Raw genomic sequence first — 25,380 nt, forward strand, 5'->3', positions numbered from 1 at the left:
TGCACTGGCATATTGAATCTCCTTTTTCAATGTTGGCTTTCTGCGACAGATGGCTGCCAAGGTAATGGAAGTGCTTGACATAATCCAGGTCTCATTCTTGATCTTGATTGATGGAGCAGGATTGTGGTGGTTCGGAGTCCATTGGTGGAGGTCTTTAGTTTTCTTGGTGTTAAGTGTTAGGCCTTGTTGATTGTAGGCCTCAGAGAAGATGTCAAGTGTTTTTTGAAGAACTTCTTCCAAGTGAGTGCACAGGGCACAGTCATTCAGTGAGTGATTTAGTGATAGTCTTTGTCTTGAATGGAAGGCAATTGAGGTTGAAGGGCTTGCCATCCATTCTTTATTGAATATCAAGTGCAGAGCTGAGCTTGTCAACAATGAGAAAGAGGGTAACAGCAAGGAAGATGAAGAAGAGTGTTGGAGCGATGACACAGCCTTGCTTGACTCCTGTCTTCAGTACAAAGGGGTCCATTTTTGATCCATTGCTGATATCCATCATGGACATGTTGTAATAGAGAAGTTGGAGAATTGCAGATTTTGGCAGGCATCCAAAGTTGAGGAGAATTCTTCACAGCCTCACGATTGATGGAATGAAATACTTTCATGAGATCAATGAAGGCTATGTTCTCGGCACTTTTCCTGAAGTTGGCGAGCAGCGAAGATCATGTCCTTTGTATCTTGAGATGGTCTGAATCTGCATTGTGATTCTGGGAGGATTTCCTTGGCAAGAGGGAGCAGCCAGTTGAGAATGCTGGCGAGGATCTTTCTGGAGGTGGGCAGCAGGGCAATTCCTTGATAGTTTCCACAATCCGATTTTTCTGCTTTTTTGGAAATGGTCATGGTCATGATAATGGAATCTTAGGTCAGCTAGGTTTTCTTTTAAATGCCAGATCTTGAGGATTAGGGCATGAAGCTGGCAAGCCAGTTCTTATCCTCCTCCTCTAAAGATTTCAGCAGGGATACTGTCAGGTCCAGATGCCTTATTGTTCTTCATCTATTTGGCTTTCTTTACCTCCATAAGTGGTGGTGGTGGTGGTCTGAGGTCATCCTTAATGGGATGTTGAGGGATTGAGTCAGATGCTTTCATCAATATTGGAGTCACTGTTCAGAAGGTCTTGAAGGTTTCCTTCTATTGTGCATTGACCAATTTGTTGTAAAGTAGTATACCAAAGTGTATGGTAGTTTTGTGTTATGGACAAATGTTGAATGTGATAGTCAAACTCATTTCCATTTGTGAGTCATCCAGAATTTGAAAACAACGTTCTGGTCATGAAACTACAGTACACTAGCCATTATTGAGAACTGTCCCCCCGCACATTTTTTAATGTCTGTATTTCATTTTTAACTCAACAATTTAAAGAATTGATCCAGTAACTAGGAAGTGATTAAAACTAATTAATGATGTCTCAGGCCTTGTCTAAACAGGAACATTTTACCAATTAGACCAATCTAGTTATACCAGGATAATCCTCTGTTTGGACAGTTTTATTCGGTCCAATGTAAGAGTGGCTTTTTCAGTTGAATTTAGGAAGGAGATTTAAGCAACATGAACTAAACTGGGGGAAAAAAGTACTCCCATTGGAATATGAGTCTCCACATGAGGGGCTGGTATAACCATTGGTTTAAATTCAAATCTAAGCTTATACTGCCATAACTTTCCTGTGTAGATAAACCCTCAGATTATATACAAAAAAGAAAGACCAACATTAGAACAGATTAGAACATTATATAATTATAACAGATTATGTACAAAAAAGAAAATCCAGTGCTTTGAGATATGCTGATGAAAAGTGCTATGTAAGAGCAGTTAGATATTTATTTATTTAATCTCTTCCTGAAAAAGTACTAAAGAGCTAATTTATTAAAGTACAACAGAGCAATAGGTAAAGAGAGAAAATATCCATTAAAAATCAAAGGCTAAATCATCATGAAATAAAATTGAGTTGAAATGATCACACTGGATGACAAAAGTGATAGTACAATGTTACGGTTACATATCTAAACTAGTTCTCAGTAAATTTAAGGGCTGGTCTACAAACAAACCTGTACCAAAGTAACTAGAAAGGCTGGAATTCACAACTCTTGTTATTTGAGAAGTGTCCTATTTACGTCACTGTTATACCAAAGTAAGTGTGACCACACACAGACTTCAATTGAAATAACAAAAGGTCTGTGTTAAAAGTTAACCAATGTCATTGTTCCACTGCACGTTTGCGAAGGCCAGACTTAAGTCACTTCCATTGTGCATACCATATAGACCCAAGCCTCTGGTACTTTGCACCTTCTGTATTCATTTACATCAGTTCACAGTTGGTGTAAACCACTACCATTCTGATTTAGTAAGGTTGTATGCCTTAAAGCAATGGAAAATTGGACCATATATTTAATACCCTAATTGGGAATCAGAAATACGATGTGTGTGAAACAGGGCACACTTACCTCTTGTGAGCGCCTCCTGTCAGTGAAGTGTGAACCTGCACTCTCTCTGCTCATGGTACTCCCTGTCTTTTGCCCTCGTCAGGCGGGTCTTCAGTGGCTCAGCCTTCTGGCTAAGTCACACAAAGTCTAAAATGAATGAAGCCCTTCTGGGGTAACAAAGGTCCAAAAAAGGACTGTCACTGTGCCCTTGTTGGTATCTGCAGCCCTGCCTCTGGATTCAGTTCTCAGCCCTTTCTGGGCTAGCTTTATGTCTGTTCCTGCCCCCAAGGACTTTCTCCATGGCGACTCTTTGGCTTTAACAGTTCTCTGGTGCTCTTTTAAGTCCTGCCCTTCACTTGAGCCCCTAAACAAGCCTTATCCCCTCCTCAGGGCTTAGGCCACTTCCTCAGTGGCTGACGGGGGGGACCCAGGATCATCCACTATTGTGTCCCAACTCAGGATCCCTATAACAGTAGCCATGTTCTGCTTCCCTTTAATAGTTGCTGCTGCCTTCCCTGGGCTGCTTCCCACTTGGTCCCATCACCTTCTTTGGTTCTCTGTCCTGTGGTTGAGCAGGGTCTTTCTTGCCTGGAGAATTCCTCTGTCTTCCAATCCTTTCTTCCCCTTCTGGTCCTGGCCAGCAACTAACCTGTTTAGGCCCTGCAGTTCCTTTTAACTGAATCTGCTGGGCTCTGATTGGCTGCTTCCCTGCAGCCTTTTTTGGCAGGCCTGAAGGGCCCACCCTTTACTGCTGCTTTTGTGGGGCGGGTGTAGTAGGACCATGAGGCCTCCAGGAGGGGTTCTCAAAGGACCCAGTACACCCCGTCACAATGTGTAATGAAGGTGAGTTGATGTCTTTTCTGTGGATCTTATTTATTGTATTCTCTGACATTTTTTGTGTTTAAAAATCTAACTTTAACATTGGGGTTGGGAGTGATTTGCATTTAAGGTTCTTGGTTTTTTTCCCCTTTATTTAAAAAAGAAGTAGAGAAATAAACTCAACTATCTGTGTGTTAACATTAAAATAATCTCAATCAGACTTTAAAGCTCACATTTCACTGTGGATAAATAAGCCTTTGTATGGCTGAACTAATTTTTTGGAAGACTGCATTCTTACGGTACAAGCAAATCACAACTTGCATTGTTTGCCGTAGAAATTCATATTAGTCCATATACACGAGGTCTGGCCACTGATACCTGAAAGTGGGACAAACTCCCTAGTGAAAACAGGAGTTACATCCCAGCATAATCTTATTTTATTATTATTTATTTTAAAAAGCCAGTGCCCAATGAACTCAGCAATTTCGTGGCTGCGGACTTAGGTAAGTGTTGCCCTACAGTTGAGCTCCCGAATCCAAGCTTTTATTATTTTTTATAAGTAAGTTTCTAGACTGCCTGCTTGTGAAGAAAACCTTCTAAACATGAACTGAGGGAAAGAGGGGTGGCTTGTCCACACTATGGAGGCTCCAGTGGCATAAGCAGGGTGCTGTGGCTATACCACTGTAACCCTGTATTTTAGATGCTACACTGACAGAACGGGTTTTCTGTTGCTGTAGCAACTCCACCTCCCCAGGCAACGGTAGCTAGGTTGATGGAATAAATACTCCTGGGGGAATTCTGTGCCACTGCATGCGCACACAATTCGTGTGCCACACACATTTTTACTTTTTTCCACAGAAAATTTGTCAGAAAGTTGCTGCAGTTGCACCTTTTGCCCACCAGAGGGTGCTGTGGCACTAGAACAGAGCATCTGCTCCCAGCCAGCCCCAGCTACCCTGGGGAAGAGAGAGAGCCTGTAGTGCTTTCTTCACAGTACCTGTCGGGCCAGTTCAGGAGACTGACAGCGTGGGGCTGCTGGGGGGGTGGGTCACAGACAGGGCTTCATAAGGGCAAATGTAGGAGGACACACTGAGGCAGAGGCTGAATGGGAGTGAAGGCGAGGGCCACATAGGGGAAGAGGGTTGGCTGAGTGGGGGCACAGGGACACATGGGGATGAGGGGAGGGTGTTGGCTGAGCGGGTGGAGGGACACAAGTTGCAAAACCAGATGGGGGTGCAGGGACACATGGGGACAAGGGCAGATGTGCCTAACTGAATGGGAGAGCCTAGGGATCAACCACTGTCTGCATAGGGGAAGCTCCCTGACACTCCCACCCTGCCCCACCAAAATGCCTGTTCCATACTTTTCCCAGCTATACCCATCAACCCTTCCAGTTCACACCCAGGGTCCTTCACAACAATTACTTCCCTCTCCCTCAGCTCCTCTGATACCCCTGAGTCTCGCAAGCCTTTGTATTGCTTTTGAGGAGTGCGGGAAATACAGTTCTGTATTGTAGTTTAAATTAATTATTACTGTAGAGGTGCAGACTCACCCCTGTGGCACCTCCTGCTGGTGATTTCTGAGAATTAGCTCTTTCCAGCTCTGGAGCACCCTCTGCGGACCAGTGATCCACTTTACCTGTGGCCCCATGTCCCTCCCAGTACCCCAGTGCCCCATTTACTTGGGCTGCTGCCCCCTGGCAGTAACCCCTCATAGCCTCAGGGTCTCCACCTCCTAGGGGAACACCCACCCACTATCCCCGCTTCGCCTCAGTGTGCAGTCCGCTGCTTACTGGGGTGGACTGCAGTGTAAGCCACTCATCATAGGCAAAGGGGGTTCGGACCTGCTACCTCTGCCTACCCATGGGCTCCCTCCTGCAGCCCAGTACCTAAAGGGCCTTACCAGGCCTTCAGCCTGGGGCTTTCCTAGGCCAGAGCTTCCTGGCTCCCTAGGCCTTTTCCCAGCCCTGCTCCACTCTAGGTTCCCTTCTTGGCACCTTGCAGCCAGGCCCTTCTCCCTCTACAGGCAGAGGGAAAGTGCTGGGTCTCTGGCTCACAACCTTTTATAGGGGCCAGCTGGGCCTGACTGGGGCATAGCCCCAGCTGAGCCTACTTTCCTCCAATTAGCCCAGGCTTCTTGCCCCAGCCACAGCCCTCTCCTGGGCTGTTTCAAGCCTGGCAGTGCAGGAGCGGATATTCACTCTGCTACAGTTACTCAGAGTTCTGTATTAATATGCCTAGTAAGGTATCTATTTGTTAAAAAAAAAAAAATCCTGAATCTTTTTTGTTGTCTATATTGTTACAGACATACTTGCTGACAAGTATTTTGAAATAAATTACCAAAATAATTGAAACTCATGTGATTATATTGTGTTATTTTGACAAATAAAATATGCAGAATTGTGCAGATTTTTTAAATGTGCTTAAAATTTTTAATTTTTGGTGCAGAATTCTCCTAGAAATAAAGAATGCTTTTGTTGACCTAACCATGTCTACACCAAGGACTGGGTTGGCATAGCTGTATCGCCCAGGTTTTCCCTGAGTGACTGAGTATCTGTGTCAGTCTACTTTTTAAGTGTAGATTAGGCCAGAGTGTAAACTAATGCAGTGATGTCTGCCTGAGTAGGAGGCAGCCTGAAACAATAACTCTGAAAGGTGTGAATTTCTCCATACAATATCATAATTATTAACATTGTAAACAATGTCACTAGTGAACATGTTCACATCCAGCTACTGTACTTATCCCACAAACTCTCCCACAACTCCTCAGAGCCACAAGGTCTAAAGTGCCCGCTACCCAATTGCACAAATCTTCTTCCCTTTGACAACATTGGTCATACAATTATGAAGTTCAGTACAAAATTCTGCAGCATATGGAAATATTGGCATCAGTGTAAAATAAATTAAATGTTATATTAAATTAAGTAACAGAAGGGATAATGTAGTGCTTGAATTATTTATTTTTATTTTAATTCTGTAAGAACCTCTTTTTTAACTTTCTCAGAAGCTGCTGTGGAATCTTCAGTCTGATGCACTGGAATGCTGCAGAATACAGGCGGGATATTGCTGCAGAATTTAGGTCAAGTTTGTCACAGAGTACACAGGGCTGTGGCTATGACTCTCTTGCAAAAGCTATAACTGGGAATGGAATCAGAACTGCTAAATTTGAGCCAAAGTTTGGAGAGATTCTGCAGGTTCAGAGTGGGTTTGGAGTGGGTTTTTGTAAACCTCCGCTTAAGATTTTTCAAAATTTTCTCCATGTTCCTTTTTTAAATATATAGCAGGTTTTAGGGAAATGCATTGGAGAAAAAAAGCAGAAAACTGTTCCCATATATTGTGTCACGACTATCAGTATGTGCAAAATCAGAATCAGCACTGCACTGGAAATGTTCATATCAGACCAAATGTTCATATCATGATGGGAAAATGTCAGTGCTGTCTGTAAACTAGGTTCAGATAAACATTCTGAAGTATAGAAGAATATCTGAACCTACTGAGATCTCATTCATCCAGCCCACCTTGTAGATATCATCAGCACAACCACTCTTGTCCCCAACAACCCAGCTCCCTCCTATTGTTGTTTTCTTGGTGGGACATCTGGTGACTTATTTCCCCTTTCTAATGTCTTAATGGAGGAGTAAGCAGGCCTCTGCTCTGATGAAGTCTTCAGAGTACTTTAATCTCCTCTGTCCCCCTGTTTTCCTCTACCTGAAGTTCAGATCTTCCCCCCATTGCCTCCACTTCATCCCCAGAGTTTCACCTCCTTTTTCTCCAGTTTTCCCAATCTCTGTATAGGAAAACGTATCAGTAAGAGTACTACTTCTTCGAGAGATGTCCCTGTGGGTGCTCCACTTCAGTCAAGGTGCGTCCCAGCGCTTTTGATTGGAGATTTCTACAGCAGTACCCCTATGGGCTGTGCACACACTATGCCTGCCTCAAGCTGTCAGTGTTTGAATAGCACGTGCACAGCCCGGGCTCTTCAGTTCCTTTTCTACTGTTCCCGGCTAGGGACTTAGTTCAGCAGTGCTCTTTGAGATTAGCTAGTTCGTTTGTTTCTCAATTTAGTTACGTGGTTTTTAGTCATTAGAGTTACTATTTAGATAACCCAAACAAACAAATTTGAAGTCTTGGTTGAGGGTATAGAAAACCTCGCATCTTCTCCAGTACCAACTCCAACCAACCACTTCTTTGGACACCGTTTGTGTCTGTTCCTGGTCAACTGGAAAACCATCGCTACAGACAGATAGGTCCTGGAAATTATCAGGTCGAGTTATCTCATCCCCTTCCTCTCCTTACCTCCCACCTCGTCCCACTTCAGGGACCCATCTTAAGAACAATTGCTCTTTCAGGAGGTACAACGCGTCATACATCTTGGAGCAATAGAGGAGGTACCCCCTCAACACAGAGGGAAAGGGTTTTACTCCCACTACTTCTTGACAAAAGAAAAACAGCAGTTGGTGCCCTATCCTTGATCTTCGACGTTTGAACAAGTTTGTTAAGATACAGAAATTCCCGATGGTTACTCTTCCAATGCTAATTCCGATGCTAGAGCAAGGAGATTGGTTTTCAACCCTTGACCTTCAAGATGCATATTTCCATGTCTCTACCCACCCTGCCAATCAGCGTTTCCTCAGGTTTGCTGTGAGAGCGCAACACTACCAATGTAGAGTTTTCCCATATGGCCTCTCCACCACACCACGTGTCTTCTCCAAGGTGCTAGTAGTTGTAATAGCACATCTCAGGAAAAAAGGAATCCTCGTATTTCCTTACCTGACGATTGTCTCCTCAAGTCTCCCACTCAGTTAGAAGCGAACCACACAACTCTTGCAACGCTTCACTGCTTCTGCACCTTGAGCCTGCAAATAAACAAAACACACACTCCCCAGCCAGATTGGAATCGGTGGGGAGCGTAGCTTCACCCTCCCTGGAGTGGAGGCAAGAAGCGCAACAGTCTCACAGAAGAGACTCTAACAAGGGTAGAGGGTCTCCCGCGAGATCCCTAACCTCTGTGCTGACAGCACAAAAGACAGCTGCCTCAACCTCCTCTAATGCCTCAACAATGGCTCTGACAGAGCACAGAGGCAGGGACCCGACCTCCTTCGCTGGGAAGGTACTTGTTGATTTGGTTCCCTCAGTGCCTCAAATGACCACGGCGTGAACACCTCACTCCTCGGCGCCGCGAACGGCCACACCACCGGCACTGCGTTCTTCCTCGGTACTGACAACGGCCGCAGTGCCGGCAGCACGTTCAGCACCGACAAGGAAAACGGCTGTGGTACTCGCAGCGCAGTGGGTTTCAGCGCCAAAAGCGGCCGTGATCCCGCCAGCGCACTCTGCCTCAGCAGCGAAAATAGCTGCGGTGCCGACAACGCAATCAGCCTCAGCACCGAGAAGAGTGTCGGCACCCAGCCACGCTTCTACCCGCGCACCAGCAGCAGACCCCTGCAGGGCACGTCTAAGCTCAGTACAGCAATACACTTTCTGTCACTCTCTCCTACTAAAGAGCTAGAGCAGAGAGCAGGCTTAGCTCAACCTAGGGAGCAGGAGCAACTGTTTCTCACTCAAAGTAACATTTTAGTGTAGCCTCAGCCTCACTCTCCGCTCCTAGATACAGAGGACTCTTTTCTTGAACTGCCACTTTCTCCACCTGAACTGGCTTTCACTGATGGTGACCTTGAGCTACAGCAGCAAGCGGAGTTCTCCCCTCCTGCTTCTCCTCCACAGGCACCTTTACCACCTCAGGTCATGGCTCAAGGTCAACAACCTCAGTTTCCCTACTTTTCCCCCCCCCGTGGGCGGCACCTGGGTTCTCCTACCCTATGCCTTGGCCTCAGTGGTACCCGTGGCAACATCCTTCTACCAATCACCCTCCTTCTGTGCCTCAATCTCCTGCTCCATCCACTTCCAGGGTGCCTGACCCACCTCCTGAGCCTGGGAGCTACGCACCATATCCTGATTCACCTAACCCTAACTCTCCACTAGCCTCAGATGAAGTCATCCTCCCTCCACAGACCATGGACGACTGCAAACAATTTCAAGAACTTTTTAGGAGGGTTGCACTCAGTCAGGATATCCCCTTAGAAGAGGTTCAGGAGACGCAACACAAACTCCTTAAAATCCTTCAACCGTCTGCGCCCTCGAAAATCAGGCTCCCTATAAATGAAGCACTCATGGAGCCAGCTGACACACTCTGGCAAACCCCAGCTTCTCTAGTACCAACTTGCAAGAAGGCCAAACGTAAATACTACATTCCTGCAAAGGACGCAGACTTCCTATTTTCTCATCCACCACCGAACTCTCTTGTCATGGATGCAGTTGCACAGAGGACCAAACAGTCACAATATCGACCCACCCCTCAAGACAAAGACCTTAGACGCCTTGATGTCCTGGGCCACAAGGTCTATACATCCTCTGCACTACAATTCAGGATTGCAAACTATTCTGCTCTCCTCACCAGCTATGATTTTGATAATTACAATAAACTTTTCGAATTTACCTCCTACATTCCAGAGGACAGAAGAGCAGACTTCAAATCAATCCTGTCTGAGGGACAACTGATCTCCAGAACGGCCCTACAGGGGGCAGGGTATTCCACATATCAAAGACTTAGATCTAATGACTTTTGACAGGTGAGTATAGGAAATATTGCAACACAGATGTTTCCTCAAGCTCAAGGCACCTCAAAATCCCTTTTTGTCCCCTCTTGAAGCTTGAGAGATGCCATAAGACATCAAACCATTCTGCATACAATCTCATATCTCCTAGAGCTCAGTCAGTTGAACCTGTCCCTCAAGATAAAAAGTGCTCAGGGTTCTATTCCAGATTCTTTTGAAGTACAAAAATCATGAGGAATTCAAGCCATGTGAGATTTCAAAACCGAGTAAACAAGTCAATGAAGGTAATTAAATTCAGGATGGAAATGCTTTCTTATGATAATACTGGAATCACTTGAGGAGACCAGTAGAGGTTGCTGGACTTTACAGAAGCTTTATCTGTGTTTTAATTAGGCCCTGTTATTGGAAAATTCTCGGGTTTGCCAACAGAGATCATAACCGCTGATACAAAATGGTATTTCTGCCTCCCATAGTTTTCATGAAGGTACTGGTAGGTGATTATAATCAGACTGGAGAGTTTAGGATCTGAACAACAGTCATCAGAACTGATCCCAAGAGACCTTGCAGCAAGTAATTCTAGCAGTGCTCTTCAGGCACTGGCGTTTGTGACAAACTTGAAAGAAAATTTCTTGGACTCTGAGGATTGTCTATGTAGACGTCAACATTGATGCAAGGAGGGCTCTAGTCCTCTCAAGTTAGAGGATGTTTTTGACAAGGTTCAAGTACTTATCCAAGGGATATCACAGAACCAAGTAACATACATCTGTCTTATGCAGCTCCCTGATCTTCTAATCTTATGCATAGCGATTACTCCATGGGCAAGAGTGCCCATGAAAGAACTTCAGAGATTCCTCTTATGGGCTTGGAATGATTCCCAAGCAAGGTAATGAAAAGTAAAGATGCTGCCCAGTGTGATTAAGTCCCCCAGGTGACAGAAGCAGGAATTTTCGGTAATAATAGAATTCTTCTTTCCCCATCTGAACCTTAAAATCCTAACCACTGACACCAGCATTTCAGGGTTGCTAGGACATCACAATACACAGAGAAGTGAGGTCAAACTCTGAGATGATTTAGAGCATTAGTTTTACAGAGGTAAGAGAATTCAGTTGGGCTGTTCAGCACTTCTCTGATCACCTGAGAAAAGTGCATGTCTTGGTTTAATCACAAAAACATGTACAAAACCCTAAAATATTGAGATTATGTCTGAACCTGGAAGCAATGCAGATCCTCTCCTGGATGGAGTGTCACTTAGTCTCCCTTAAGATGAACTACATAAAAGGGCAACACAAATGCAAGCTGGCTACGCTATCGGCAGGTAAACAACTCAGAGTAGTTCTTGAGTCAAGGTGGAGGTCACAGTCAAAATGTGAAAATAAGGCTTTTCTTCATCAGAAAAGCAGACCAGAAATCACTGGGAAAAGATGCTTTGACTCAGGGAGGGTTGAATCTGTTTCTATATGCTTTCTCTCCTCTTCTGCTACTAGGAAGAGTAATTCCAAAGATCAAGAAAGAGGAAGCTATGGTCATTCTCATTATCCCGACAAAATCTCCTCGCTTATATCAGGGCCCCCTTCTATTATTTGAATCTGACAGCGTGGCTTATGAATGGCATCTCCTAAACAAGATGGGATACTCCTCTAAAGGAATAAATTATTCTCCTAGCCTGCCTACAGGAAGGTAATGCTGAGCCCTGGAACCTCATGGACAAGTCTGAACTGCATCTTGTATATTTTAGGAAAAGAAGTCTAGCTTGAGTGTCTCTGATTGGAGGAGAGATCAGTCCCAGAAAGGAAATTGTTGGGTAACAAATTTTTCCATTATCCTTGGTCATATCTAATTCTGTATTTATTCTGAGGGAACATAATTCAGTTTTAGAACTGTAGCAGTGCAAAGCACAGTGAAGTCACTCTGGATAGAAGCGCTGAAACATATTACTTCTGGCTATTCCAGCATTTTGAGATCCCATTTATTTCTTAATGATTCATAATGAATAAATTTAGTATTTCAAAATATCCACTTTTTAATAGTTTTGTAAAAATTATTTCTCCTGGTAGAATGGTTTTAGTCTTGTTCCATCTGTGACTGGATAGAGGTGCTAGACTGGTCCCTGAGTGTAGTTCCCAAACTGTTATACTCTGTCATGTAGTTGCCCAAAAGCAGCTCTTTACACCATCCCAAGTCCATCCCAAGATTTTGAATGGACAACAAATAGATAATGTTCAGAAGAGATTAATCCATCCTTAATAAAAATAGGGAATCCTCTACAAGGAAGCATTATACTTCCAAATGGAAGCAATTCTCCCTCTGCTGTCAACAATGTCACTTAACTCCAGAGGAACCCAGGAGCCTCTGGACTACCTTCTTTCCATAAAGGTATCGTGTCTTTTCATTAGTTCACTATGCATACATTTAGCAGCTACTAATGCCTTCCATCCCTGGTGGAGAACTGCTCTGTTTTCACCTATCCTACAACTCTGAGGATCTTAAAAGGTACCATCAGAATCTTTCCCCTGATATTAAAGCCTATATCTGCCTAGGACCTGAACCTGATACTGTCAGTGCTTATGAACTTGCCATTCAAGCCTTTGGCCACTTCTTCTGTTTTACACCTTTCTATGAAAATGGCCTTCCTACCAGCAATCGCTTCTCCCAGGAGAACGGGTGAGCTCAGGGCCCTCATGGTGGACTCTCCTTACTTAATCTTTCACAGGGATTAAGTGTCCTTGAGATTTCATCCCTAGTTCATCCCTAAGGTTCACTCTGATTTTCACTTGAATTGAGCTGTGTAGAACTAATAATTATAATATGACTAATACTTGGAGATACACCAATCTCCCAGAACTGGAAGGGACGTTGAGAGGTCATTGAGTCCAGCCTCCTGCCTTCACTAGCAGGACCAATTTTTGCCCCAGATCCCTAAGTGGCCCCCTCAAGGATTGAACTCACAACCCTGGGTTTAGCAGACCCAATGATCAAACCACTGAGTTATCCCTCCCCCTGATGAATGAATTTGTTTTTAATTCTTCACTTTATTAATGTAACTTCATAAGTAAAGTGTTATGAATGAAACAGCATTCATTCATAAAACCAGTTACCCCAAGAACTGGCTAAATGACAATAAAAATGCTTGGTAAGAGCCATAGCTGTTCAGTCAGCTGCCTTTGTAAGTTTCACTGTCAGTCCAATTCCTGCTTAAATCACGGAGACTTGCACTTTTTCAGTATTGTAACTTCTGTTCACCATTTATTACACTTGTCTGTATTGTAACTTCTGTTCACTGTTTGCCATATCGTAATTCAAACCCCATTTTAAAACACTTACTCCATTTTGTAAAAGCTTCCTCCAACCTTCATTTTTGCAAACCCTGTTGTAATCTTTTTAGTTTAGTTTAGATGTATGAATGAGGTATGTATGGATGATGGAATCAACCTCCAGCCCCAGCCTGTCCTGATGAGATAAAGTTCAAACACCATTGACTGAAGATGCAGACAAGAGCCCTAACAAAGTAAGTGTCCACCCTAAAAAGAAAAGGTACAATAGAAGGAAGATCAAAGCCAGGTCCGAAGCTGAAAGTCACGTCTGCAATTGACGGGTGTTCAATCACCAAACCCAGAGGCAGCGTGACACAGGAAGACCTATAGACTCTGGATTCAGACTAAAGCCTACAAAAAGGATGGGTGAGATGGGAGACTTTGGAGGGTAACATTCTGCTGCCAACATGGAAGGGCATTGGTGCAGGCCCAACAGAGACCCAGCTCGTCCTTCTGCCTGGCTTTCCTGGCCAGTTAGCTGCCACAAGCTACGAACCCAAGCTGCAAAATCAAGCCACGAACTCAAGCTGTGTCCAGGACTGGTAACTATGCAGCAGCTGCAGAACATCTGATGGATATGTGTGTGTGTGTAGGTATTAGGTATAATGTGTGTGAATAAGGATTAAAATATTAGTTATTGGTCATAAATCAAATTGTTGTTATAATAAATGTGGCATTTTTGTCTTGCCCTCTGAAAAGATCCTGTGTAGTTTTGTTGGTATAACAACTGTCCACTTCCTCTTTTTCCACCCAGAATCCATTTGTTTTCCACATCAACAAGGATACCGAAGATTCTATTCCCTGGGTGTCAACAGAGCTTTAGCCTGCTACTTGCAAAGGACAGAGCCCTTTGGGAAGTCTTTGTTTCCATTACTGAGCAAATGAAGAGAAAACCTGTTTCTTCGTAAAGACCCTTTAAATAGATTTTGTGCTACATCCTCCTTTGCTACGAGCTCATAGAGTCCTTTCCCCACAGGTATCAGGGCTGCTTAACCAGAGCACAGGCCACCTTGCTGGCTTCCCTGCAAGGAATTCCCCTCTTAGAAATCATCAGTAGAGCAGAAACATGAGACTAGGCTTTATGTCCTTGATCAAGCCTCATCCATGGATTCCTCCTTTGGTTCAACAATCTTTCTATCTGTGATGTAACATACTTCCTCAAACTGTCCTCCTCAATGAGTACTGCTTGGGAGTCACCGACAGGAAACACCCTTAGGGACAAGCGCTGAAAAACAAAAGGAAAGGTTATTTACATTATAGTAAATGGAGTTCGAGCTGTGTGGTCCGTGTGGGTATTCATGACCTGCCCTCCATCCCCTCTGCATGAAGCCTCACTTTAGTCACTGTAGTGTAGGAACTGGAGAGGTAGTTGGTGCCCTTTATGCCCTTGGTTCAGAGCACAAGGAGGTGTAGGGCACAGATGTAGACCAACTGCTACTGAAAAATCTTTTCATTTCAGGCACATAGAGTGCATGTGCAACCACAGTGAATACCCATAAGGACCACACATCTCAAATAATGCATTATGATAAGGTAATTCACTTCACTTTTTCCAACCCAGACTGATACCTGTCACCAGCATACCTCAAAATGAAACAGAATCTCTCTTCAGTGGAAGCCATACTTATATCCCCTCATTTTCAGTTTTACTTGGGATAAATTTTATTTTTCGCTTCTAGAATTTAAAACAAAAGTGTAAGAGTAGAGTGTAATATGTCTTTTCTGATATCCTGAAGGTCTGAGGAATTTAAAAACTTAAGATAGTTTGTTTTATTACTTGTCAGATTATCTCACTTCTTAATAATAGCACTGTGTTTTGCATCCAACATTGTAGCAATTACAGTACACAGGAATTGCTGAGGTTTCCCAAACTACATGATACCATAGTTGAAGTAGTGACCAGTCTTCTGCGTAAGAGGCTACCAGTTATAAAAGAAGTGGTTCATAATTTGGTGGCCATTGAGTTAGCTTATATCAACACAGAACCCCTTGACTCTGCTGATGCCTATAAGCTAATAAACAACAACATAGAGGAGCAAAGGCATAACAGGTTAGCTTGAGAATTGCCACCTTCTGTGCCGCGAGACAAGGCTGCTCCTGGGGTGGGAGATGTGACTCAAGAACTTGGAACAGGCAACTGGAGAGGAATGCTGAAACCCTCAAAAGCCAAAGAGCTATTAATGGAGGAAAAATCTAAACGAGTTACAGTCCTACCTGCCAGTCCTCAAACCTGTTGGATGTGCCTGTACCTGTTGCACACAGACTCACTTCCCGTGAGCAATGAGACTGCAAAGTGATTGAACGACTTATCAAATCCTACTTCCTTATTGTCAGGAAGAACATTCAGGACAGTGTGCCAAAGGGGGTGATGCATTTTCTGGTGAATCATGTGAAAGACACTCTTCAGAGTGAGCTAGTTGGACAGCTGTACAAATCCTTGTTGTTAGATGACCTTCTGACAGAATCTGAGGACATGGCACAGCACAGAAAGGAGGCAGCTGACAGGTTAAAGGCATTGCAGCGAACCAGTCAGATTATTGCTGAGATTTGAGAGATGTATCTTTGGTGAAGGTTATCTCTACTCGCCACACTGTTTATATGGGTGGAGAATCCTGATGACTTGAAAATTTGCTACGCATTGTATACTTGGTAGAATTTTATTTATGAACTCTTATCTATGTACTGCAACTATGTGTAAATTTGCTCATGTAAAGACAGTTGGTTTGGCTTACAGACAGAAAAGTATGCTGTTCTTTGCAAAACAAGTCATATTTAATCCACATAATAAATGGCTTTATATGTTTCCTTACCAGTTATCTGGTGCAAATAAAACAGACCAAGTTTACTGTCCTGTGACAGTCTCATTTAAACTTAGGCAGAACCATTAAAGTTCCAGTGTCTGGCTTGTTAAACAGGTTGCCTATGGGTTAGATGGACAGTGTAGTCTTGTTGCATCGTTTTAAGCTGCTTTTATAATACCATGAAGATGAGAATGCACCAGATATTCTTTCATGAGTATACTGCATGCACCATGGCAAACAGAGATCGGAATTTGATAGCTGTCACAGTAAAAATGTCTTCTATATAAGTACATGTGCATCCATTTTTTTCAAAAGCAAGCAGCATTATAAAACAATTTTTTGAACTGGATAAATGAATTTCACTTTAGGTGAGTTAGCCTGGAACGTTAAAAAAACAAACAGGAGGACATACTAAAGAATTGGTGCAAACCAATGAATGTGCACCAGAGTTTGCATTTCACTGTTGGCGATAATAATCAAGTACAAGAACCCCATCTCCCCTCTGGGACCAAACCTCTGGACCATCCACTAGCATAGAATTTAAAAATAAAATGAATTTCAAAACTGTTGTGAGAAAATAAAAATAAACAAATTACTAATAAACACAACACTCTAGTCAAGTAGGCAAATAGTATTCCCATTTTACAAACAGAGAAAGCTAGAGTCGTGACTTGCTCAAGGCCACAGAGTGATTCATTTTTAGAATGAATTTCAGAATGTTATAGTTCCTGGGTCTCAGTGTTACACTCCGTCCACTAACCCGTTCTGTCCTCTTCCATTTAACTTACATTTCTTTTTGTTTTGTGGCCATTGTCATTTTTATGAAGAAGAGTCCTGTTTTGAGCAACAAAACCTCTGTAGGTTTCCTAAATTAACAAACATGTCTTCCGTAGTTAAGGTGTCTAAGTATGCTTTGTTGCAAAGAAGGGTGATATCTTGAAAAGACTTTTGTTCTTAAAACTTCAACTGTCCATTAAATATTAAAGTTCTCTGAGAGTCTTGGTTCTCACTTTAGATTTAAAGGTTAGCTGCTGCTTCTGCAGTTCTTCTAAGGAGCTCCTGGAATAATGGACGGAACACAGGGTGGGGCAGTTAAAAGGACCCTAAGCATGGCTAGTTAAAACTAAATGGTAAACTAATCTGTCCTTGTAATGTTGGGTTTTTTTTCTTCCGTAGACGAGAAACCAAAACCAGATCCAGTATTAAAATCTCCTTCTCCAGTCCTCAGACCAGAGCCTAATGGGGAGAAAAAAGATCAAGCTGGCCAGACATCTGAGACTGCCTCAGTGGAATCACCACCAGAACTTCCTCTTGTTGCACTGCCAGTCCCAGTTGTTGTTGCTGCTGCTGCTACCGCTGTTGCTGTTTCTAGTAAATCTGCATTCACAGCTAACTCAGAGGAGAGATGTGAATTAACTTCCCCGAAAGAGGAAACAATGCCTATATCCAGTGCCACACCCTGCACAGAAGAATCAGACTTTTCACCAACAGAAGAGGCGGATGCTGATACGTGCAAGGAGCCTAGTACTGTAGCAACTAGTGATATTCCAGTGACTGCTAGTACTAATCTAATTAATGAAATTAATGAAAAAGTAACTGCTACAGACGACATAGCAGAAATAGTTCAGCAGGAAGTTGCACCATTGACTGTTGAATTGGAGATTTTGAAAGGCCTTCCTGCCGAAGTGGAAAGTGTACCATCTTCCATTGCTCTTTCCACCTCTCCCTCTCCTCCTCTTACTCCTCCTATTCCTGTCTCTGCTGCTGTTACCATTACAACACCTCCTTCCCCTCCTCCTCCTCCTCCTTCTCCTCCAATTTCCCTCCCTGCTGTTCAGGGAGATTTACATGGAGAGGAGAGCAGAACTACCCTTAATGAAGTTGTGAAAGATACTCAAAAGAAAGAAGAGGTGGAAGCAGATGGGCAACCAGAGGAGAATGCAGAGTCTCAGAATTTAATCTCCAGGAAGAACCCTGTACCACGTAAGTTCTTGACATTATGGTCCGGCATGCATTAAACTTGAGGACAGAGGGAAAGGGGGGTTTAATCAGAGAATTCTAATCCTTAATTAATAAGCACATCCAGGAAAACTAATGGGGTTATTGCTGTTTGTTATATTATGTAACTCTGATCTTCATATAAGTGATAGGTTATTAGATGTTCCATAAAAATGTGTTATTTATTAAATATATCCTAGGATTTGTTCTCTTCATATCAGCTACGGGTTTATTTTGTTTCAGTGGGGCCAGGGGACAGAACTGCACCCCATGTGTGTCCAGCTGTCATAAACAGATAGTTAAGGGTTAACAAACAGGGAACCAAACACATGACCAGGGGACCAATCAGGAGACAAGATACTTTCAAATCTCAGTGGAGGGAAGCCTTTGTTTATGTTTTGGGTTTTTGCTTTGTTCTCTCTGGGCTCTGAGAGTGACCACACATACCAACAGGCTCTCTAACCTTCTATTCCAATTTTGTGAGTACAAAAGTAGAAAGGCGGTATAGTCTTTTTATTTGTTTTCCTTTATTTGCAATTGTGTAGTTTGCTGGAAGTATTTTAAATTGTATTTTGCTGGGGGGGAGGCTTCTTTCTAGTTTCTATACGCTGACAGACCCTGTAATTTTTTACCATCTAAATTGCAGAGATAAACTTCTACTTTTTTTTCTTTATTTTTATTAAAAGTTTTGCTTTTAAGACCTGTCTGATTTTACCCCCTTGTTGAGGCTCAAGAGAATTGAGTCTGTACTTAACAGGGAAGGAGAAGGGAGGGGAAGGGTGGAATCCCCTTGTTTTAGATTCACGGAGCGTGAATCTGTCTATCTCTCCAGGAGACCTAATTTCTCTGTGTTGTGATTCAAGGAATTTGAATCACAATAATCTTCCAGGGTAACCCAGGGAGGGGAAGGCTGGGAAAGTCAACGGTGAGGAAAGGGATTTACTTTCCTTGTGTTAAGATCCAAGGGGTCTGGGTCTTGGGGATCCCCAGGGAAGGTTTTGGGGGGACCAGAGTGTATCAGGCACTGGAATTCCTGATTGGTGGCAGCTTATCAAATCTAAGCTGGTAATTAAGCTTAGAGGTATTCATGCTGGTACCTCAATTTTTGGACTCTAAGGTTCAGATTGGGGAAAGATACCATGACACCAGCCAGGAAACCTGAAACCACTCTCCTTCTCTCTAACATCAGCTGGCTGGCTGAACATCCAGCTCCTTTTGATTTGTTGTCCTGCACCAAAACCAATTGTAATATTCATCAGTCCTTGAATTCTTGAGAGTGAACCTTTTGAGGAAGTTATTTCGTAGCTTTGCATTTTGGACAACGATGTCAAAAAAAGATGTTTCTGAAAGTGATAAATGAGTTGAACACTTATGTGCTTTAGATGGCTGATATGCCAAGTGTAACATATTAGATCTACCCATCCTAACTTAATTAACAGTGCATCCATTTCCACTACAAAAATAATGTTACAATATACCCTGTCACATAAGCAAAATGATCTTCCCTGCTCAAGAGACTTTATTGTTATACCATATTTCAATATTCCTATATTTTAAAAAAACAAACCAAAACTATACATAGTAGTCCAGGAAGCTTGGAAATTGTTTATGTATGATCTGGAATCCAGAAATTAGATGCAAACCTCTGTAATTACTTCTACAGCCTGCATTTTTGTCCCAGAATTGTTAACTACATCTGGTTTAAACTTTCCTATAAGAACTTTGTGGTTCTAACTTTAAAGTTGCATCTGAAGAAGTGAGGTTTTTTTACCCATGAAAACTTAGGCCCAAATAAATCTGTTAGTCTTTAAGGTACCACTGGACTCCTTGTTGTTTTTGTGATACAGACTAACATGGCTACCCCCTGATATTTAAATGGATTAGTTCACTCTGTTTTTTTATTTGCTTCATTTTATGTGGAAGGTTATTGTATCTGAAAGGGTGAAAAATTTATGAATCAGTGGATGATTTGTATTTAGCTATTCTAAAGTAATGTTGGGTATAATATTATGCATAGGTTTGTTTAATAGTTAACAGGACCAAATGTCGCTAAAGCACCTAAGTGTGTGATTTCCATTAATCAGCAGTGCTTGCTGCAAGGTTTGTATGTGTGTTTTGGAGGGAGGGGAGGTGTTAATTGTGTAAAATATTCTTTATATGAAACTGAAAAAGTTTGTTCATTTTTTATTATTGAAGGACAAGAGGAAATGAGAAAAATTTAAAGATTTTTCTGATATTACACATTATTTTTCCCAAATCATAATTATTTTAAAGTCTGCTAGCCTGAAACCTATAGGGCCAGATTCTGCCCTTGGATGATCAAATATGGCTCCCATATAGACTATAGTGAAGTATCCATGGGCAAAATTGTACCTGTAATTTCATTACACTTACAGTAGTTGCCTTTCACTTCTAGACCTCTCCTCCTGCATTGGTCCTACTGCTACTTTCAAAAGAGTTTCAGTTACAGATAGACCACTTCGGCTTTCAAGTTTTAGGCATCAGAACAGGGGTAGTCAATAGCTGGGCCATGGGCCAAATCCAGACTGCCAGAGACTTTAGAAGAGACCTGAAATCTTTTATTTACTTCTTGTTATTGTTTTTTTAATATTATTTTCTCTGGAGTCAGCACCTTGGCTATACCTTGACCAAGAAATGTGGACCATGACAAAAAACAATTGACTACCCCTGCATCAGAAGTTCCTAAGGGGTTCTAAAACCTGTTATATACAGAGACTAAGTGAATTTGAACAGGAAAAAATTACTATGATTTTCTCTCTATTTATATTTTACCCTTTCACAAAAGCATCTATCAATGTGTAATGGCATTACTTAATTACATCTGCTGTATTATTTTCTGATATTAAATTACTTCTGTTAAAAGCTGTGAGATGATGGAAAATAATGCCATATTCTTGTAAATAATTTGCATGCTGGATCTAAACAGGCTCTTCACCATCTGCATAACATCAGATATTTTTCAGTTAATAATTTTCTTCTGCCTTCTGTTTTAAATTTTTCATTGCTCTTGCAATAACAGTCTTCTCTCAGTCTAAGCCACTTCATAACACACATTTAATTTCTTCATTGGGTCAATAGTGGAATAGGACTACTTGTGTAAGTAACAATTTATATGATAAGCTCCTAAATTATAGGATTGTAGTTTGCTTTTAGATGTATCACACTTTAAACTCTAAATTTTTATATACAACATTTTGGTTTTTTATTATGAAGATTTTAATTTTAATGCTTTAATTTCATTATTGGTAAATAGCCCAACACAGTCTCTGAAAAAATGTTTTTAGGAATATGGAAAAAAGTATTTCTCAGGTTTGTGTAACCTTTCTTGAAGTTCTGATTTTTTTTGAAGCGCTGGTCCTTATATGAATTCCAGATGCTGGTGTGCATGCACACCATGCACCAGAGCCGGAACTGTTCATAGTAGTGTCTGTTGACCCCCTCCCCGAGCACATCATGCATTGGCACATTGCGCATCCATGGCTTTAATATGCTGCACGGGTTGACGCTGCTCCAGTTCCCTCTGGAACATGGCCACAGTTGGAACCCCTTGTTCCTATGTGCCCTTAGTCACCTAAGAGTATCCTGTTCAACCCTTTGTAACTATATATAGTTCCCATTTTCCTCCTCTTTAGTTAGTTAGTTGTACGTTCTTGGTATATAGTTAGGTTATTTTATTGGTCTTTTCCCTTTGGGGATTTTTTCACCCTTCCCGGCCCAGTCCCATTAAGCCAGCTTCAAAAACTGTACCTTGTGCTCTCGCTCCTTCTCAGTGAGCGACAAGTGCACCTGTTGCCTCTATTGCCTAGGTGAATTCCACATAGTTTCCCTCTGCTCCATTTGCCGCTCATTTCCATCATGGCCCTGAGCAGCTCATGAACGTCATCTCCGTAACTTTTTAATGGAGGAGGCAATGTGCCCACGTGCTCAACAAGACCTGGCTCCAACGGAACCACCAGAGTGACACCCATCACCAGTGGTAAGTGCCTCACCGGGTTCCTCATATGCAGCACTGCCGCACCCACTAAAACTCCACCATGTGCACAAGAAGCACAGGCACAAGGGTGGCTCCCTGACTGCGACTTCCTCAAAATAACACATTTTCTCCACGAACCGGGATTGGTCGAGTGAGAAGTTGCATGCTGCATCGAAGGTCTGGCTTCAGCTTCGGACCCGAAGAGAGTGCACACGGAACACTGCTTCAAATTTACCATCAGCCCCATCTATTCTGGCAGCAGCACCTTCTACCTTGATCCTGGCACCCGTCAACTCCGTTGGGACCCTTGGGCTTGATGCACCCAGTTCCATGCGCTCCAGGCTGTTTATTGCCTCTCACACAGTCAGCAGAACTTATGCTACCCTTTGCAGGTACTCTGCTGTGCTCCAGACTCCTGTCTCTAATCGATGAACCCCTTGTCCTCCATCATTCTACACTGGCTTCGGGACAGGCGAGCCCCTCTTGCTCTTCAACCGTCCTCCTTCACCATGCCTGGCAGCATGTGTCCCATCAGTGCTGACAGCTCCTCCCTTTCCAGACTGATCTACCAACTCGGACATGGCCCTTTCCCTGGCCCGATCTTACAGTCCTGATCCTCAGCACCTTCCAGACTACAGTCCTGCGTCTAACTCCTGGTCCCGATACCCACAGGCACTGCCAATGCATGGCAACCGTACTTCTGACCTAACTGGCCCTCATGGGACCTCTAGCATCATCGTGGTACACATTGCCCACACCGCGCATCTCTTTCCCATACAGCCATCATCCAGGATGAACCCTTCGATGTTCCTGCTCCATTGGCACTGCTGGTCCTGACCGCACCTCCAGAACCACCCATCCCTACTGGCACTTGGTCACCAGACGATGCCCTTATTCTGCAATCCCTCTCACATCCAGATGACCACATGCAATATCAGTCCCTGCTCCATTGCATGGCTACTGCCCTCATCCTTCCGGTGGAAGATGTTCAAGACCCTCAAGACCAATTCCTGGACATCATTCAACTTCCCAGTTCCTCTCATACAGCCTTCTCCATCCACACCTCCATAGTGCAAGGCGGTACCATACTGCAAGGCAGTGTGGCATATACTTGCCTACTGCTCCCCTACACCAAAGTGGGCAGAATGTCAATACTTGGTTCCTTCTAAGGGCACAGACTTTCTGTGCTAATTGGCTGTAAAATGCTGGCAAACTAGAATGGTAATTTTTTACATCTACTTTGTAAGATATAAATCACTTTAAAAGATGCAACGCAATGGAGAATGATGTCCATGCTCCACATTCCACTTTAACTCTACTTTCTGTTGCAATAGAACATCTCACTTCATCCAGTATAATTATGTAGTTACTTATTTGTATTGTGACATTCCTCTTTATGAATAAGGAGTGGAAGAACATGAGATACTGGGTCATAGAAACCAGCCCATCATATATTTGTTTGTTTTCTCCAGTGGTTTTCTGGACCCTGAACGATAGTTGTGCAACAGATAGCCTTGGTGCATGGGGTATTTAAATTACTGTTAAACCAAATGTACAATATTATCATGAAAATTTACCAGCCCAGATACAAACATTACTCCCATAATAATGAAAAAGTAATGCTACTGTGAAAGTAGAATGAATTATATAGTAAGAATAGAAAAGATTGAAAAAATGTTGTCTGTACCCTTTAAGCAAAGTTGTTGAAATGTTGCAACCAGGTGTCAGGAATACAGACATTAACATAGAACAATTGCACCGTTTAAAGGCAATTGGTGAAACATTAGGCTTAGATCGATAACAGTTAGTAAGGAAATAGAATATGCATGCTGTGCCCCAGGTGAATTTTACTGTTTTGATTTCTTTGTCCCTTTGTCTAAATTCCCGCTCTTTTATCTGTATAAATAAGACTGTTTGGGCCTTGCATGGCCACTCACATATTCTAAATGTTATTGGCGGAGCGCTGCGCTAATAAACAGAGTGGTCTGACAAATTGTGAGTCCTGATTCTAACTTTGACAATTTAGAGGTTCCACCGAGATGGCAACCGTCTTCACTGGGGCTGTGTGATTCCTGACTGTTTTTGTAGGATGACCGTGGCAGCCGGCACCTTGGCATTTGGCCCAAGCGGTCCCCCACTAGAGCGGAAAGGCGCACAGCCACAGTGAGGTCTACGCCATCGAACCTGTTGGTTCCCACTCTGTTCTGGTAGGGATCCCGGGATCTGACATCAGGAATCTGGTCGGGTAATTATTTCTGTGTTTTGTCCAGACTGAGGACTGTCCTGTCTCTTTGTCTATCTGTCCTCTTGTGAAGTGTTTGAGTCTGGGTGCCGTCTCTGTCTGGGGATCGGCCGACCAAGGGGTTCCTGTCCCCGCGGTCTGAGTAAGTGGAATCTGCACAATCGCAGCCGCACCGGACTTTGGGTAAAACCCCTGGTGTAAAAGCAAGGGCGATTGAGGCAGTAGTCTGTGGGCTCCTTTTGTGTGTTGCACTGGGCATCGCTCTGACGAACCCGAATTTCCTTCTTGTGTGATTGGTGTGTGAAGTCCTCCTGTATGGGTAACCAGACGTCTAAGTCGGGACAGTTCCCTAAATGAACACCGGCTCATTTTATTTATTTAGGATGGGTCCGGACTCCTATAAAAAGGGTCCAGACTCCTGTAAATTTCTGGGAAAATGGTCTAGGCTAACTCAGGGGGATCCCAAAACTCAGTGACCACTGTTAAAATCTTGAAAAAAAGACTGAGTGGACGTCTTAAAGGACAAACTCAGCCAACCTAAAACTAAATTGGCTAAAGAAAAGGTTAATTGTTTCATGCAGTGGTGGGAAGAGGCAAATCATAGGTGAACAAAATCAAAACTCGCCTCTCAGTTATTCAAATAATAAGTTAAAAGCTTTATTAAAAGCGTCCTCTCCCACCACCAGACCGAGCGCTCCCCTTTACGCCGTTCTCCAAACCCCGGATCGATCCAACCCCCTTCATACTCCCATCTCATTGTAAAAAGGACAAAAAGCTCCTTGTTCTGCTCCCCTTTGTCTGCCTCAGAAACTGATTCGTTAGTGTTCCACTACCAATTCAGCAAGAGGGGGGACTCCTCAACTAGCCCCCACCCTTCCTGGTCCCTTTCCTTGAACACTTCTTTCAAAATTGTAAAGTAACCACAATAGCACTCACAAACAGTTCATTGAAAAAAAAAAGCAGGATCGGGCCCAGAAAAGCAGGCAAGCAACAGATAAAGAAACTGAAAAACAGGTTGGAAGCCCTAAGGGCATAGTGTCAGGAGTAAAAACATCATAGCTTACCATTGGTATAACATATTTTCTGGATGGTTTCCCACAACTACTGGCATACTAATGTTACTACCCCTAATTGTGTTTTTGGTTTTAAATTGTATGTGTGTAATTGAAATGTTTACAATGTGCCGG

General features: G+C 43.0%; 1 protein-coding gene across 25 annotated transcripts in view; it reads left to right on the forward strand.

Annotated features, from left to right (window-relative positions):
* The window catches only part of EIF4G3 (eukaryotic translation initiation factor 4 gamma 3), a 529,091-nt gene that overhangs the window by 371,006 nt on the left and 132,705 nt on the right, over nt 1-25,380 (forward strand). For all 25 annotated transcript variants that reach the window (XR_007770674.1, XM_050931156.1, XM_050931132.1 and 22 more), the window contains one exon: nt 17,136-17,942. Coding sequence is in view for 24 of the 25 variants with exons in the window: in XM_050931156.1 (XP_050787113.1) it covers nt 17,136-17,942 (807 nt within the window). In the remaining variant the exon portion in view is untranslated. The remainder of the gene's footprint in view (nt 1-17,135; nt 17,943-25,380) is intronic.

This window comes from Gopherus flavomarginatus, chromosome 21 (genome assembly GCF_025201925.1).
Source record: "Gopherus flavomarginatus isolate rGopFla2 chromosome 21, rGopFla2.mat.asm, whole genome shotgun sequence".
Lineage (NCBI taxonomy): Eukaryota > Metazoa > Chordata > Testudines > Testudinidae > Gopherus > Gopherus flavomarginatus.